The 18,507-nt window shown below is 41.4% G+C and overlaps 1 protein-coding gene across 1 annotated transcript in view; it reads left to right on the top strand.

Moving 5' to 3' along the window:
• The window catches only part of pepd (peptidase D), a 76,505-nt gene that overhangs the window by 17,754 nt on the left and 40,244 nt on the right, over positions 1–18,507 (top strand). The window contains exons 5-8 of the mRNA XM_061245278.1: positions 1,777–1,824; positions 2,956–3,017; positions 4,273–4,317; positions 9,513–9,588. Coding sequence (XP_061101262.1) covers positions 1,777–1,824; positions 2,956–3,017; positions 4,273–4,317; positions 9,513–9,588 — 231 coding nt within the window. The remainder of the gene's footprint in view (positions 1–1,776; positions 1,825–2,955; positions 3,018–4,272; positions 4,318–9,512; positions 9,589–18,507) is intronic.

Raw genomic sequence — 18,507 nt, 5'->3', positions numbered from 1 at the left:
TGATTCACTTGGATGTGAATGAGGGCATCACTGGAGCAGACTGCATAGGTGAAACACAAAATGTGGAAATGCAATATTACTGTATGCTTTGCATTAAACCTATTTAACGCAAGTGGTTGCTTAACTTCATTCACATGCGTATATGTGCTTATAAGTTTACTAACTGAATGTTCTAGTAGCCAAAATATTACTGTAATTGGAATTCAAGTAATTTGTCCGAATGCAACTCTTATCTGTCCTTTTTTTAATTTAAATTTGTTGCACCATCACCAAAGCAATTTATTTCCGGACATAACTAAATTATCTCAAACTTTTTTTATTCAAGACGAAAAGTTAATTGTACATTACTTTGGTGCTCTTTCTAAGGCCAGAATATTATATTTTTATATTAGGTATTATATTTTTTACATGATGTAACGTTTAGCAACCAAATGTAAATATTGTTTTTACTTTGGCCTTTTTACCTCAGGTTTTCTCTTGATCTGGGATAAACCAACGGACTCCAGGGAAGTCGGGTGTAATACTGAATACTGTAATTTTATAACAAGGCATTGATGAAGGCTCCAATTACAACTTAATTCTGTATGATTCAAGAAATAAATAAATTTATGAGTCATTGAGCAGTCAAACTGCCATTCATGTGTTTGTTTACAGAATGTGCAGTTGCATAATCACCAAACAGAATTTCTTGTGGACCAAGATGATTGACAGTGCTTATTAAGTTAAGTTGGTATGATATGGTATCATGGCCTAAAATCAGATTTGGTGATTATTCCCTGCCTGCTTATGTATATATAGGGTGATGCGTATGTAAGTTGTCTGATTCATTCACAGCTGTCTTCATAAGCACTGTTATACTGCGTTCATACTGTGCACCAGACAATGGTCTTCACATGAAATTTGAGTGATGGTCAAAGGGAAAAATACACGGTTTTTTATTTTATTTTATTTTTTTATATAATATCTTGATACTTTACTCTGTGGAGTCTATATCGATGCAAAAGTTACCAGTATATTCTAGTCAGGAACTTTGAAATTATGAATATGATCTTGGAGGCAGTGATGAGGTCAGTAAGTCATGGACTCTCCACATTTCTGTTCTGACTTTTTCCCCATAGGTTTTGGGCACCATGGTGAAAGAATGTGAGGTCAAAAGCAGCCATTTTGATTGAACAGCTTTTCCCATGTTTCTCACATATTTTCACATTCACGTTGGGTGAATTTGAGAAAAAAGGTCAAGAAAAAAACCTACACCTAACAATAACCACAGGTTCCAAAAGAGAAGGCGATGACGATGTATCCAGATTTCTGTCAGAGACAGGGAAATTGAGCTTAACCTTACATTATGATTATTCAGTGTCTCGTTATTCAGCCTCACGAACAGGATGAAAAACTGGGTCTTCATTCTTCCCGAGCTCGGCCATTGTTCTCAGCCGTAATTCTTTCTCTGGTTGCTTCCAGTGATTTGTGGAGATGCACCGTCACCCCCCAGATATGCTAATTCTCTTAATTCATCATAGTCCCCACGGATATATTACAAGTCAGGGCTGTGTAACCTGACATTTATGCTTTGTGTAGAGCAGCAATAAAGAGTGCCTAGAGCCTCTGAGCTTTGTCATTTAACATTTCAATGTCATTGTAGTCATTGCCCGTATCACTGGTCATTAAAATGAATTTTCTGTGTGCAGCAACCGACAGCAATTCAACATACTTGGTATTATTTTATCCTCAGATTATTTTATTTTGGAACATTTTCCTGTTTTTGCTTTCTTGCAGATTGCTGATTTTCTGGCCAGCATGAATCCGGCAGTTCTCCTTACGCTAGTAAGTCATGGTCATCCCTCAAGTTCTTTTCTTCCCACCAACCCTCCCCTTCCCCTCCGGACATTTTGATCAGACTTAAGGTTTTTCTTTCCTGATCTGTTCCTTCATTACTTAATGTTAAACCTTAAGTAAATGATTCACTTTAATCATAGTTGCACTTTTTTTTTGGTTTGGATCAATTTTAATTTATATGCACATTCACAAGTTAGTTCTTCAAGTTCAGGTCCTTAGTTTAAGTCTTTTAAACTTTGATTTGCGACACCATTGCTTGGATTACCCTTGCTTTCAACCATTTGACTTGCAGTCTTTGTAGGTGCTCTTGTTTATAATAGTGCTACTTCACCAAATTGTGCAAGTTCATAATACATCAACCTCAATTGTGCTTACAGTGCATACAACATGGTGTCCCTTCCATGCAAATACCAAACCGTTCCAATCAGTTAAGGGAACAGATTTTTTAAGTTTGATGATTTTGCCACTCAGTCAGTTGAAAATTCTATTAAAAAGTGAGTGAGAGCATAATCTTCAATACAGGTCTTCTTTTCTTTAAGGTTCACTAACATTTGGCCTGTTATTCAATAGTGTTATTATGTATACAAATGTATTCAGAAAACAAATGCATACAAATATGCAGCATATACATACTTTTGACTGCAGCCCAGATTTTATTGTCTTGTTTTGTAAATACAATTTTCAGAATTTTCTCCAGTTCTGAAATTTGCACCCTGATATTTTTCTCTATGAAGCCCCGTCTCCACCAAACAGCCAAGATGAGACACGATGAGACGGTTTTAGAACGTCTTTAGAAGAAAGTTTTATCGGTGTGAACCTTTCCATGAATTGGCTCTCGTCAGCTAGCGTTTCAAAAACTGAGTATGTCAACTCTTAAGCCCAGAGTTTTAGAACAATTAACGATTTAACATTACATTTAACTTGGGTAGTCATGGAAACAGTTGTTAATTTATTTACTTCGCGCTTTGGTGTGGATGTTTCGAGATTAAAAACGTGGACGTTCTCTAGTCTTGTCTCTTCTTGGCTGTTTGCTGGAGACTGGGCTCTACCATGATTTTGGAGCAGACCTGTGTAACTGTCCCACAGATTCATGTAGCATTGTGTGTTCTGCTCCTCTAGCGTGGACAAAATACAGACAGTCAGAGCATCTCTCGTGAAGCCTCGTTTGAAGGAATCAGCCGGTAAGTTTATTTGAGATAAATTTTTCATTTGCTTATTTGAAGACTATTCAATATATATTTTGTGCCCATCATTAGTGTTTGGCAAACCAAACCAGTCACATTTTTAAAGCTGCATTTGAAATGAAATGAAATGACTTCCACATTCAGCTGAAAGGCTCTGACTTTTTCAATAAACTAGCATTATTATTACTTTTTTCAGTGTTCTCTCATAAGTGTTTGTTGCTCAAAAAGGTTGTTCCATTGGATTAGTAAATTGCTCCTTCGGTATTGTATTAAGGTGGCACTGGTCACGGAAATAAACACTTAGTGGTATTTAATGGACACTGTACTCTGTAAGGGCACATTTGAAAATCAGTATGTGATACAACAATATTCAATCCTATGTTTTACTCTTCATACTTGATGTGCAAATAACAGAAGTTGCATAGGGAAATGAAGTGTTTGTTCCCTAGAACAGTTCTCTAAGTGGTTCAACAGTGTCATAGATGAATGAATCCACACCAAAATGTATGCTTTAAATCTAAGTTATGCTTCTCTCTTTTTCAAGTGAATGAAATTTTACAGTAAATGAATAAAGTCCATTGAAAAGCTTAATGTTTACCTACAAAATTGAGTACAAGTTGTTCTTTCCCTGTTCAGCATGTAATTCTATACCAAGGTGTTATGTATTGGTGCCAATGCTTTTTTTGGAAGGACTTACATTTAAAACCTATTTATTGAAGTAGTATTGTATTATCTAATGCACAAATACTTTGTTAGGTAAATTATTTACGAGATTGTATCCTTTCTCAGTGCTCTCTACACTCGTGTCTAGGAACTGTTTCACAGTTGAATTAAAATGTATCCTGTTTGCTCTCAACTTGTGTATTAAAATGTATTTTGTAATAGAATAATGAATTCATATTTCAGTGGGAGGACATTACTGATTGATAGAATGCACATTTGGGATTTGTTCACAGTGAATTTGCCCTTTTGCCTGATCTCAATAACTTTCATGATTCTTTGCTTGCCCAAAGGCCTTTATAATTCATTAGTATGTAAATAGTTTCTTGTCCCTGAAAAGTATGCGCAGATGTGTTTACATTTACTAAGTCCATTAGAGGATTTTCCCCCATTTCCTTGTACTGTGCTGGTTTCACCGGCCCTTTCTCTGTTGTTGTTTGTTTTGCATTGAAGTTTCAGTTGTTTGCACCATATTGCTGCAATTGGATAGTGTCCAAACACAATTTAATGCATTATGTTTCTTGCATTTCAGATTCCAAGTGAATAATGTTCATCTGCACCCTGTGATTGTTGAATGGTGAGTACTATCCTACACTGTACTGAGTTTGTATTACCTTTAAATGTATTATCCTGCCCTGTGCCCTCTGCTCTTCTCTGGAGATCTTCCATTTTGTACATTATTTGTTTATTTATTATGTTGAAAGCAAACCACTAGCTATGGCCCTGCATATACAGCACTTGCCACGTGAAACCTAATTTCTCCTACAGGTGAATGGCAAGGCTAGTCTAATCAAAAGACAATGCATACATTCCTAAAACACCAGCCACAGTATCTACACCATGGGGAAAAATTGGTTAAGAATGGGACTTGGATGAATGGGATTTATGGGACTTATGTGCAACCACAAAGACACTAAGGATAACAAAGAGTGACTCAAAAATGCTTCACTGTTGAATATCTTGTTTGAGGGCATAGCAACCAGATGAAAATAAATATAGATAAACACAAGGCCACAAGAACAGAATGTGCACATAAATGAGGCATGAGCACTCCAATGGCAGGGAGGAACTCTGAATATGTGGAGTTTACAAAGATCCAGGTGAGGCAGGAAATATTGTCACGTTGGCTTAAATTCCGTTTTTTTCCCCCCCATGTGTATTAATCATTCAAATGAGATTCATTCAGTCATTATTTTATGCAAACAATCATTGTAGCTATTATTTAAGATTCCAGTGGTGTAGAATTTAGATTTTTATCCACAGAGACGCACAGACTAGGGTTTGTGGGGCATGAGCTCTAAATTGGTCCCCCAGGAAGCAGGTACGATAAAGTGGAGGAAGACTATTCCAAAGTCAAAATGCTGTACTTAACGTGCACTGGAACTGCTGGGACAGGTGTGCAAAGCCAGAGACCCATAACAGAATTCCAATATCTACAGTGCAGAGGATTTCGAGTCCAATCTGATGCATTTTAAATACTATGAGTGGTAGGTTAGAATCATTACAAAATGAGGTGGGGAAAGTATAGCCAGACATTGTCTAGCACAGAGGTGGCCAACCTGGTCCTGGGACTGCTGGTTTTTGTTGTTTCCCAGCACTAATCGATCCATTAAAGCAGTCCATTGCACAGTTAACTCGGCTCACCTGGTTTCTTGGGGCTGAAGTGTTTTTTGTTGTTCAGGTGAAAACAAAAACCAGCAGACCCTGCGGCTCCCCAGGACCAGGGCTGGCCACCTCTGGTCTAGCACTTCATTTTCAGTGTTTTTGTTCAGTTTTCTTATGGCTGTGCTTATTCCTGATCAGAGGAAAGTAGATTTTATGAAAAACATATTTCTTCCATTCTTCTGTCTTGATCGATTGGATTGATGTTTGTAAAGGAGGGAGGTGGACTCTGTAGCTGATTCATTCAAATGCTTTTAACAAGGGGAGGGCAAGGTTTTCGTTGAGCTCTTCGAATGATGATAATGTTCCTTTAATAAAAGGATTTTCTAAGTGTCTTGATTACTTTCTGGATTTGCAATTGAAAATATACGATAAGTGGCATTAGTAACGGAGTTGCTCTGTGCCAGACACTACAGTGACTAATTTCTGATATTACACTGGTTGAACATTCTGGATCCTAGAAGCAGTGTTCATGGATTCACTGTGCACTCATTTCAAAAGCAACTCTTAGTTTGTAGGATTAAATACAGTATATAGACGTGTTCAGGGAGGTAACGATTTATTTAATAATTTTTTGCACGATTTTGGATTAAGTGCTGTGAAAAACATGAAGTCACAGACACTCCAACGTGGGAATAACCCAGCCCAAAAGCAAGGCACATGAGACCATGCTATGTTATGAATATAGTCATAGATAAAGGATTGCCGTGCGTCATGCCAAACAAAGCCCTTCACAATATAGTACCGCCTCTATATTATTATTCTACTACCATTGCTCATCTGCTACTAGTACTGCTTGTAAGCTGCTCCAATATCAGTAATAATCTGACCTTCTCTTTTATACTTTTTGTTACCTTATAGGAAAAGTATTTGGAGATTAAGAAGCAGCTCTGTAAATGTGTCGCCACGGTAAACCTTCTGCTTCTCAATGGCTGGCACAACGAGGCCATTGCCTCTCCTTCCCTGAATAGCATCGGCTTTTGATGCGGGCGTCAATACGCGGTCCTCCCATAGACGTCCTCGTTGCCTCTTATCTCCGTTCTCAAAGGGATTCTTTTTGCCTGAAGACAAAAGGGACATGTGTGTCTGTGATAGAAGCTCGCTCTGATGGCTGAGTGCACGGGGGAATCAGCCGTGCACTGCCTCATGCACTCTCATCTGAGAGTTCATGTGCCTCTGTGGGTACTCATCTGAGTTTGGTACCGCCACTCTCGTTGAGTGGTTTTTGCCTCCTGAGCTCCTCCCGTTTTCCCCACAGGGATGTCCATTCCTGGGTGACGGTGTGTGACAAGGATACCAGGGGAAAAGTCGGAATTTCATTCCACTGAGTTCCTGTTATATGAGGAAAAACTCAGTTATAGTATAACCAGCTTTGAGGCTGTGAAAACTTTATACTGGAGAGACTTGGATGCCGCTCGCTCACTAGATCAGACGCTACAGTAGCTTGTGTTAATTGTGTAGCCTCATTAAAAATCTTAGATGAAAGTGTAAGGAAACATTAACATTGACTCAACATCAGTTGAAAAAAATAACTCTTTTATTTTTAAATAAAAGGTCCATTAAAATTCTTCCCATTAGCGAGCAAACCCTGATTTACGATGAAATGCGCCATTCCTTCTGGAAGATCAGTTAAATCTCTTTCAATTACTGCATGTTGTGATAAATAGTGTTTAGTTTAGGAAATAACACTGTCAATTTGTGCATGTACAGTACACCACTGGTTTTTGACAGATTATGCAGTTAAATTTCAAGTTTAAGCATGGTTTGAAGTAGTGTTATTTTTTTCTCAAATGCAAATTAACAATATTTGTCTGCTATTTACCAATATCTGTTGATTTTGTCTTGACTTAGAACCTTGAACTCACAATTGTGCAAAATTAGGTGGAGAAGGAGCTGGCATCTGGTGGCATTCTGCGCAGAACAGACTTTTAGAGCTTCCTGTGAATTTGAGACTGCTGTGCGGAATTTCAGGGTGTACTCTGAAACCATTGGATTGGTTGACACTTGTGGTTACTTTCATGTTTGATGGTAAACAAACTGAGAGATATGAGGTACTAGGGTTAGACAAGGGTGTCACTTTCTGATAAACGTTTGGGGGAACTCCAACATATACGTCCTGTATACAAGATACCAAATATTTCCATAAACTACAGAGAATGAGGTATCCCTTTAATGAGCATATTTAAATGCAGCAGCAATCACAAAACCCTCTATCCAGCACCTATACATTTCTTGCAGTTTTGTTTCATGTGGTGTCAATTTGAGCTGGGTGGCATGTTGAAAAAAAAAAAAAATGGTTGATAAATATTAAAATGTAGCCAATGACGTGCTTTCAGCTTCCTGCTGTCGGATCCAGCAGTGAGATGCTGTGGCCATAATTGCTGGCCACTCACAGAAGCCAAGTTCTCTGTGCTGTATCTAACCTCCCAGGCAGCACCCTAAGCCAGCCCACTCAGCTGTAATGGTGTTCGTGCTCGCCAGGCGGCTCTGGGCATTAGGCTCAGACGTGTGTAGCTCTGTGGGAAGCCAGTTCATTGCGGTTACACTGCACTCCGCGACAAACTTTGTGTATTTTCCCCACCGTTGTCTCATAACCAGGGGTGGAGGTCTAGGGGCTGGTCCATGCTGATGAACTGAAGTTTCCTAAATAGGAAACCCTAACACTCAGGCATATCGGGTGTTAAGAATATGTTATGGGGGTGCATGCTGGCAGTAGTGAGACAATGAGATTTACATGCAGCAGCCTTGTGGTGGTTTCTTAGAGATATGCAAGGACATACTTTTCCCATTAGACAAAGTTATTATATACAATGTTTGATATAATTCTTACAATTTACAGATTTCCTGATTCGATTACTGGGAGAGGAGTTTGCTATCCAGCAGGCTAGGTAGCAAGTTGCCTATTACTAGCCAAAACTGTGACATGTTTAATCATGCTATCTAGCTATTAATCATCTAACAATAAAATACACCTAACAATAAAACAATTGTAAACAATAAAAATGTAACTGTATAACCCACTTCTTATCCAATTGTACAATCAAAGAGATTGCTAAACACACCCTCACACATCCCTTATAGTTGTGCTTTTATCTTAACTTAGTTAGCTAGCTGGTAAAAATGATTGTTGGATTAGTCAGCATCCTTACCTTCGCTATCGATAGTTGATATACTAAGTTAGTTATCTTGTGAAAATGTAGTCTCCCAAGATGAGCGTGTATCATGGAGGTAGCTATGGTAACAAACAACAATGTGTGGGAAGTGGGGGCATATTCCTTTGTTTAATGCTGGGCAGCTTTCTTTTTTTTTTGGGGGGGGGGGGCGGGGGGCGGTCTCCAATTAATAAGAAGAACGGAGTCCTTTGAGGAATATGAGAATAGCATCTCTGTGTTCTTGATGAAGAGGAAACCGATTGATTTCTGCACAGTTGTACCTGAGCTGGTATTTCAATGCAGTGATTGAGGCAACATTGGCTTGATGGAGACGAAAGCTGGAAAAAAAGCATTGTCAATGAGAATTATGGTGACTGAACTGATCTCTGCGGGGGTTTAAAAAAAAAGAAAGAAAATAAAATGTTTTCTTCCAAGCAGTGTAGTGTTCAGTTAATTTCAAAGGTTTAAACAGTGATTGATGAAACAGAGTGCATTTATGGAACCAGCACACTTTAAACTTGTGAAAAAGACATCCTAGTACACTCATGTGCCTTGCTGTGGCTCCTGGCCAGAAATGTGAATGGTTAAGGCTGAGTGACTAAGGACACCCCTGATCTCCCAGCTCTCTTACTTCTTACTTTTTCCTTCTTACTCCTTCAGCAGACTGCACAGTGTGTGTTCATAGGGAAACAGTCACACACACCTGGCAGAGTTAGCAGTGACTATAATCTACACAGAGAGCAGTGACTATATTCTCCACAGAGAGCAGTGACTCTATAATCTACACAGAGAGCAGTGACTATAATCTACAGAGAGCAGTGACTCTATAATATACACAGAGAGCAGTGACTCTATAATATACACAGAGAGCAGTGACTATAATCTACAGAGAGCAGTGACTCTATAATCTACAGAGAGTAGTGACGCCCTTGACTCTTGTTTTGCTCTCTTCCTGTAGCCGCCTGACTAAGACCGATATGGAGCTGGAGGTTATGCGCTACACTAACCGCATCTCCAGTGAAGCCCACAAAGAGGTAAAGTGGTTTCGTGTTTCATTTGGTGCTTCTGCCACGGGAGATCTGCCGGGCAGTGGATGTTTTTAAGTTTTTTCCGCAGTAATTACTTGTTCAAACAACCACCACCAGGTGGCATATGTTAGCGCACTAATCCACAGCGGTCTGACATTCTTGCAGGTTCCGATGGTAGAGGGCGTATATCATGAAATTTGATTACTGAGTAAAATCGAGTGTGTCACTGGACTCCCTGCAATGATTCCAGAGAAATAACATAAAGCAACTTTTAAAAGCAGCTCGCTCCCAAGAAAGAATTGGCACATGTACGGAAAGTGATGAATATGAATATATTGGCATTTGCAGCGATTTGTCAATTTCCAATGTGATGGATCCTGCCAGGGCACACACTACTTTTCCCACCTCATCTCATTCTTAAAACGGTGACCTACTGTATGCATCTCACAGATTTAAACTTTACTATGTGTGTGGGTAGAATATGCAAAACCTTGAAGTTAAACCTTCATAAAACCGTAAATCACTTCCCAGTCAGGCTTGAAGTGAACGTAAAACACTTTTGTGAAATTGGGTGGTGGGTGCCTTTTTAGGGGGATGGTAATAAAAACGAACTAATCTTGAGGGCCAGGTTTAACCTCCGGTAAGAAATGCATTGCTAAAAATTATGGGATAGGTTCCATCGTAGTCTGTGTGATTGAAAGGATCAGTTCAATGAGACTATAATGCTGTCAGTATTGTGCAAATTGTTAGCCGTTGATTGTATGCTTTCTAGAGCACCGTTTTGAATGACTTTGCATGAGTCATGTTACAACTTTTTGCAACAAAATGAGAAAATTAGACTACTGTATGCCACAATATTTTCATTTGATAGTATGTGACAACACATTAAAGGAATCACCACCTAAGGGTACTACAGTATGAAGTGCTTTAATGAGGCACACACTCACCCAGAAGATGTATTTGAATGTGACTGGCAATATATACAGGTATGTAGGTCTCCACTGGAAGAAATGGTTTTTGTCACATCTGTAATATGCCAGTGGAGGCACTTCATAGTTCAGCATCATTGACATCAGCACCTGGAGCCAGAGTTACTGCAGAACAAGTCACTTTGAATGCCAGCATCTTCCAGCAGACAGTGCTAAAACAGACCCCGTCTTTTTTTGTTACAATAATTTATTTGGTCCTTAATATGACATGTGACAGGATGAACCCATCAGGGAGACAGGTTTGTGTTCATATATATGCAGTAGGTACATTGCTAGACAGTGCGGCAAGATGGAGGTTGTTGTCAGCACTCATGGTCTTGTACAGTAAATTCACTGCGGAAAAAGCTACATTATAAGTATTATGTTTTTCTTAGGGTGAAGAAGAGACTGAAGGCAGAAAGCTGTCATTTTTCCCTCAACAACAAACTTTCAGCAAAATAACAGTACAACACTCAAATACAACAATTGCTAGGCCAGTCTGTCTGTATCTTGTTCATGCAGTTCAGGGTAATGTATCATTTTGGCCTGCAAGTACTTATGTGGTCAAGCTTATGGTCAATGCCACAACTATTATGGGATATTATTTATGGTCTGTTTACCAAGAATTCATGTTTAAAAATATTGTATAATACAGTTATCTGCGTTATGCATTTGTACATATCAATTATGTAACGGCATCTACAGTATTTCACTATTTAGGTTTGGGTTCGTGAATTACACATTTTGGTGGAAGTACATAACCGGAGATATATGTGTTAGAAAATGAATGAATTGTAGGCCTTTTCAAATGTGTTCATCGTGTTAAATAGTTACAAATACTGTATTGTCTAAAAAATGCAAATATGATGCTTGCGCTTCGCTTTCGTAGATTCAACCGAATATTTAATGGCCCAAATTTGCACATCCCCTCAGCGTTTTAGTTCATCGCAGTAATGTGTATGCATCTGGAGAGGTGCATATGCATGGTGGTGATGTTGTTCCCCCAAAACAGATAATGAATTGCCTAAATTACAGCTGGCTGGGCAAAGTAGGGGGGTTTTTCTGAGCCTAGGTGCCACATTATTGATGTGCATGCAGTTATGTTCAAGAGACTGACCTTATGTAGGGTCCTCGCACGGGCCGCCAAATAATGCAGGGATTTTACTCTCTACGAAACCGGGGCGCCAGTTAAACGTTGTGTAGCAGTATAACTGCAAAAAGTAATCAGTCTCATAAAATTACTATTATCAGAAATATCTAACCACAAATTTAGTATTTTAATTAATAATTAAAATAACCAATATTATTGATTAAACATACCGATAACCTGAAGGTTGGAAGTTCTTCGAAAGACTGCTTTAACTCGGCTCTCATGTCTATGTGATTCCAAAACGGACACCGGGGTTTAATAAAATATATTTATTAAACAAACGTAAAACACAGAACAGATAACGGGAAGTTAGTAAGGAAATTTAGTAAGGAAATTTAGTTGGGTATGTGTGGCACGCGCAAGCGTGCGTGTCGCTTGAACAAAGGAAAGGTAAAAGTGGGAGTAGCTAGCTTGAGTGGGCTAGAGTTCTGGGTGTGTTAGTTATTGTTAGCTGTGAGAAGACTACTTGCATAGTTTACTCTATATATGCGCAAAAGACGGCGAATCAATTCACCTACATATATAGCCAACAAAATACATTCCAATGATAAGACGGCAAATATGGAAACACAGATTCACAAAAACAGTTAAGACTAAACTAAACACTGGCTATGCCTGAATGTTTGTTCTCTTACTGAGTCCATACGCATTGGATCCAAAAGACGTGCTGTCCTTGTAGGAGCCGCGATGGTGCTGTGAATGTGTGTCCTGGAGAGATGCGCAGGCTGGGGCGTCTTAGCCGCGCGTTGTCGTCTGGTCCGCTCAGTTGCTGGAAGGATGTTCGTTGGTCCCTTTTCCGGGTGGAAAAGTTCATTGCTGTTGTTCTTTGGTGAGCTTTGCAGGGGTAAACTGATGTAGCGTTCCGCGTATACCAGTTTCCACTCGCTATAGGCCACAAAGTTACCGCGAGGTAACTGGGTGTGTCCGTAGGCCTGGTAGTGCGCTGTGCAGCATTCAGCCTCTGTCCGAGTCTCGGAGCAGATGAGCTGAAGCGAATGGCCAAAAAGGGTGCGTCGAAGAGAAGAGGAAGCAGAAGAGAAAGATCCCAAGAACGTGTCTTGTTCTTATACGGGAAAGTTTATTGCTCCCGCCATTACGGGATTGGCTGAACCAAGTTAGACATCATTCGTGGTGGACATCGCAGAATTTTCCTGTGGGAATGTGGAAGTTGTAGTCCCTACACTTACATATGAAAGGGTTACACTGGCATGTTAATGTATATTCATGTATATTGTAGATTTGTATGCTACAAGAAAAAGGTTTTTTTACTTTGTGGTAAACTCCTCCCTTCTCCTTCAGCCTATGCCAGTCTGTTTGTAAATCCTGAGAGACATTGGTCAAAAGAACAAGGGATTTGGATTGTGGAATTTGTAACTATTGCAATTTTATGCGTTTTTCTGAAATAATGTTTGTGCTTTGGCTACACAAATGCACCTTCATCTTGCCTGTGAAGTGTGTTGAATTGAGAGAGACATGGACAGAGAAAAAGTGCAGATTGGCACTTGGGCAGGGGTGCACAACAAGGGCCGATCCATTTAAGGATATTAGATATTATTGAGTCATCCATCCTTCCATCCATCATCACCCGCTTATCCGGAGTCGGGTCGCGGGGGCAGTAGGCAAAGCCGGGTATTCCAGGCGTCCCTCTCCCCAGCAACGCATTCTAGCTCCTCCTGGGGGATCCCGAGGCGTTCCCTGGCCAGGAGAGATATATAATCTCTCCAGCGGGCTCTGGGTCTCCCTCGGGGTCTCCGCCCAGTTGGACGAGCCCGGAAAACCTCCAAAGGGAGGCGCCCGGGAGGCATCCTGATCAGATGCCCGAACCACCTCAATTGGCTCCTTTCGACGCGAAGGAGCAGCGGCTCTACTCCGAGCTCCCTCCGGATGTCCGAGCTCCTCACCCTATCTCTAAGGCTGAGCCCGGCCACCCAACGGAGGAAGCTCATTTCGGCCGCTTGTATACGCAATCTCATTCTTTCGGTCACTATCCAAAGCTTGTGACCATAGGTGAGGGTTGGGACGTAGATCGACCAGTAAATCGAGAGCTTCGCCTTCCGGCTCAGCTCCCTCTTCACCGCAACGGTCCGGTGCAACGCCCGCATTACTGCTGACGCTGCACCGATCCGCCTGTCGATCTCACGCTCCCTTCTACCGTCACTCGTGAACAAGACCCCGAGATACTTGAACTCCTTCACTTGGGGCAAAGACTCGTTCCCAACCCGGAGGGAGCAATCCACCGTTTTCCGGCAGAGAACCATGGCCTCGGACTTGGAGGTGCTGACTCTCATCCCGGCCGCTTCACACTCGGCTGCAAACCGCTCCAGTGCGTGCTGAAGGTCACGGTCCGATGAGGCCAGCAGAACCACATCATCCGCAAAAAGCAGAGATGCGATTCTGAGGTCACCAAACCGGACACTCTCCTCACCTCGGCTGCGCCTTGAGATCCTGTCCATGAATACCACAAACAGGACCGGTGACAAGGGGCAACCTTGGCGGAGTCCAACACCCACCGGAAACGTGCTTGACTTTGTGCCGAGAATGCAGACACAGCTCTCACTTTGGTCATACAGGGACCGGATGGCTCGTAACAACGGCCTCGGTACCCCATACTCCCGCAGTACACCCCACAGGGTTCCCCGGGGGACACGGTCGAAAGCCTTCTCCAAGTCCACAAAGCACATGTGGACTGGATGGGCAAACTCCCATGACCCCGCCAGCAACCCTGCCAAGGTAAAGAGCTGGTCCACTGTTCCACGGCCAGGACGGAAGCCACATTGCTCCTCCTGAATCCGAGGTTCGACCGTCGGTCGGAGCCTCCTTTCCAGCACCCTAGAGTAAGCTTTCCCAGGGAGGCTGAGGAGTGTGATACCCCGGTAATTGGAGCACACCCTCCGGTCCCCCTTCTTGAAAATGGGGACCACCACCCCGGTCTGCCACTCTACAGGTACTGTCCCCGACCTCCACGCGACACTGAAGAGGCGTGTCAGCCAAGACAGCCCAACAATGTCCAGAGCCTTCAGCATCTCAGGGCGAATCTCATCTACACCCGGTGACTTGCCACTGAGGAGCTTTTTAACTACCTCAGCAACTTCCGCCAGTCAATTAAATAATTTTCTGGCATGTGTATGAGTACCGGCTACAGCTGCAGACTGTATGTGTGTCCTAATGATTTTTACTGTGCTCAATCAAGTACAGGCTTGAACTAGGGTCATTTATAGAGCTGTCAGCAAATTAAAAACAAGGCATTTGCTTGGAACAAAACCCAGCATGCAGACCTGCCCTCGAGGACCGGAGTTGTGTACCCCTGCACTTGGGGGTTTTTGATACCCTGGTGAGACACCATTTTGGTAACTGACTGTGTACTCTGCCCATGGGCTTATTCATGATCTGGTATGGGCACAATCGCCTGCCCTTGCTCTAATTGTGTCTGGCATAGCAAATTTGGCCTCTTTAATTTAGCTTTACTTTCAATTTCAGAAAGGGCCTTTCCTGCCTGGTGCCTTTGGTGTTTGTTGTTGTGGGGGTGCGTGTGTTGGGGTGGGTCGTGGGGGGGGGTGGGGGCTTGGCTCGATCGATGGTGGCATTTTCCGTCTCCTGCTGATTGACTTGAAGTGGGCCAAAGCCCAGCTCCCGTCAGTGTCAGAAGAGGGCCTAAAAGGTTAGGCTTGATCTTATTGCCCAGAGTCGCATGAAAGGGAAAGGCTGTTCAAAGCAGTTCCTCCCAGATAGTGTCTGGGCCTCCATAATTTCTGTGTCTCGTCTAAAAAGGTTTCAATTAGTAGTCGCAGGGCAGCCAAGCAGGAGAACTGAAAGAGGCCTTGGGAGGGTTAGAATAATTGAATAAATCGGATTGATGGGAATACTCTGGAATTGGAAAATGTGCTGTGTAATTATGGCCCTTCAAATGAAAACACGAAATAAGGTTTTGAATGAAATGTAATTTTACTGGGGGTTTTTTTTTGTTATATATCAGCAGGTTTTTGTATGAATTAAAGGATTAAGTTTTTTGGGGACCTTTTTCTTTCAAACAAATTCCACCATGCTGATCGGTTTTTATTAATAATTTTGTCACAACTTTCTTTGTGGAGCTTTGGTCACCCTGAGAACCGCTCTACTCTGCTTTGCATTGCAGTCAAATGGGGCCAGGCAAACAAGCTGAATTGCCCATAAAATTATCTCCCTCAAGCTAATAACTGTACAGCCTCCCAACCCCAAATCTACACTCAGTGACCACATTATAATGTACGCCTGCTCATTAACGCACATAGCCTGCTCCTCCAAACAGCAAATATGTGGCTGCAACTCGATATATAAAGCCAATTTACTGTTGTTGCTTTATAAACACTACAAATACACTCAGTGACCACTTTATTAGGTATACCTGTACACCAGCTTGTTAATGCAAATATTTTAACAGCCAATCATGTGGCAGTAACTAAATGGATAAAAGTGGTCAAGAGGTTCAGCTATGGAAAGAAATGTGATCTAAGTGACTTTGACCATGGAATGATTGTTGGTGCCAGTATCACAGACATTGCTAATCTCCTGGGATTTTCACATGCAGCCGTCACTAGAGTTTGCAAAGAATGGTGCAAAAAAACCAAAAAACATCCAGTTAGCAGCAATTCTGCAGACAGAAATGCCTTGTTAATGAGAGACTGGCCTGACTGGTTGAAGCTGACAGGAAGGTGACTAATGCAAATAACCATACATTACACTGGTATGCAGAAGGGCATATCTGAACACACTTGAACGTGTGAAACCTCTAAGTGGATAGGCTACAGCAGCAGAAGACTAAAGTCTAAAAAATAAGTTTAAGATCAGAATGGACCCATTACACATTTGTGGTAGACTGATGCTTTTACCTTTCCCTTGCTTTGTCCAGAAATGAGAAGGAATGCATTGCTTATCAAAGGCATACTCCAAGGCAAAAAAACTTTGATTACAGCTTTGAAAGTTCAAGGACACTTGACGTGTACCATTTCTATTCTATGAAAGATCTTCATCCAACAGAGCACCTTTGTGGAATGGGAGATTTGTAGCATGAATGTGTGTCTGAAAAATCTTCAAGAACAGCGTTATGCCATCATGTCAGCATTGACCAAAGTCCTTAAGGGTTTCCAGCACCTTGTTGAATCTATGGTGCAAATAATTCAGGTTGTCCTGGAGGGAAAAGGGCCTACCACTTGGTAGGTCTAGTTGAGCCTGTTGTAGGTCTAGTTGAGCAGTTGAGCTCTACCAAAGCAGTCATATTGACCCCAAAATGTATTTTGAGTTTTAGAAACCATTTGAAAGAGGAAAATGTTAAGCTTTCTAATGATACCAAAGGTATCTCTGTACTCCAGATATGAAGGGAGTTGTGTCCTGTTTTATTTTGAGTGCCGCCAAACCATGTTTTCGAGAAAAATGGGTTCAGAATTTTGTTGCGAGATGGTAGTTTTGTGCGGTTTCGTGCGGCTGGTAGCCCATCACTGGGCTAATGAAAATCCAGCACTATACCTTGTCATCATATGTATGAAACTATATTTTTTTTACTCTTGACATTAAAACACATAGACCATAAAAGCAAATACATTTTTGAGTAAAATCCGAGGAAACCGAGTAGCTACATTAACTTGGAGCCACGAACGCAGCTGATGTGGTTCTTAGCCAGGTGACTGGTGAAGGGTGGCAAGCTGGCTAACCTCCGAACAATGCAGCGTTACTCCAGCCTTACTTACACTTTGACATCTTGCGTTTAAACGTTTAAAAACTATATTTTCACTCTGAATTTGGCAAAACTTACTGATAATGAAAGCCAAGATATTGTTCTACAAAATGAAGAGAGCCTACAAAAATGTTAATTTTAACATGCTACAATGTGAAATTGACCATTGCGACTGATGATAGAGCGGGTCACATATAAACAGCATGAGTAGTCTAGTGGACGTCTAACCTCTTGGTTTTGTTTAAATAAGTTTAAATGTGTGCCATGAGTCTTATTTATTTAGTATTTATTATTTATGTCTGCGCAGGTGCGGCCTTCGCTGTGTGCCTGCGTAACGGTGACACACGAAGTGAGCGGATCCCCAGGGTCGGCCTGACCTTGAAACGCCTGAGGCGCTTTCCCATTTTTAGCAGCAGCGGTGCTCCTGTGCATTCACAAACATACATCTTCATAACCAGTGAACTCGCATAAGACAGATAAAGACAAATACTCACGCCACCGCGCCCTGGTGATGTCTGGCACTGTGATGTTAGTCTGTCAGGTGTAGGACTCTAGAGGACAACGGTGACCGTTAAACAAATGGATTCTTAATGTAAAAGTTAAGAATGCGATGGATTTTGGGGGTTCACCAGGCGGCCATTCTGGCTCCCGTGTCCTCGCCGGTTCATTGGCCGATGATGCACTTCAATGCGTTGTATTCAGAGAAGTGGTCCATGCATGAAAATTTGTTTCAAGGCATCAAAAGTGATGAATGCAGCTTGCGCTCAAAGTATGTCAGCGCACAGAGGGGAAAGTCAAAGGCGACATTTCTGTACCCAGATACAGTAAGCACATTTGATTCACATTTGATTTGCCTTTTTGGAATCTTAATTATTGCCAAGAAAACTGCTGGCAGAATCCTAAATCTGCTTGCTTGCTAGTGATTGAACCATGTTTTTTTTTTAATATCAAATGATTTATTTGCAACTAGATTTTTACTAAAGAGCTGAAAGCAATTTCACAACTTCCTCGGCCTTGGCATTTATTTTCAAGTATAACAATATAAGTACCTGTATTTCTGTAAATAATGATTATACAGTGGTGTGAAAAAGTGTTAGCCC

This window comes from Conger conger, chromosome 6 (genome assembly GCF_963514075.1).
Source record: "Conger conger chromosome 6, fConCon1.1, whole genome shotgun sequence".
Classification (NCBI taxonomy): domain Eukaryota; kingdom Metazoa; phylum Chordata; class Actinopteri; order Anguilliformes; family Congridae; genus Conger; species Conger conger.
The sequence above is the reverse complement of the archived record's forward strand: the minus strand, read 5'-3'. Positions and strand labels throughout refer to the sequence as shown.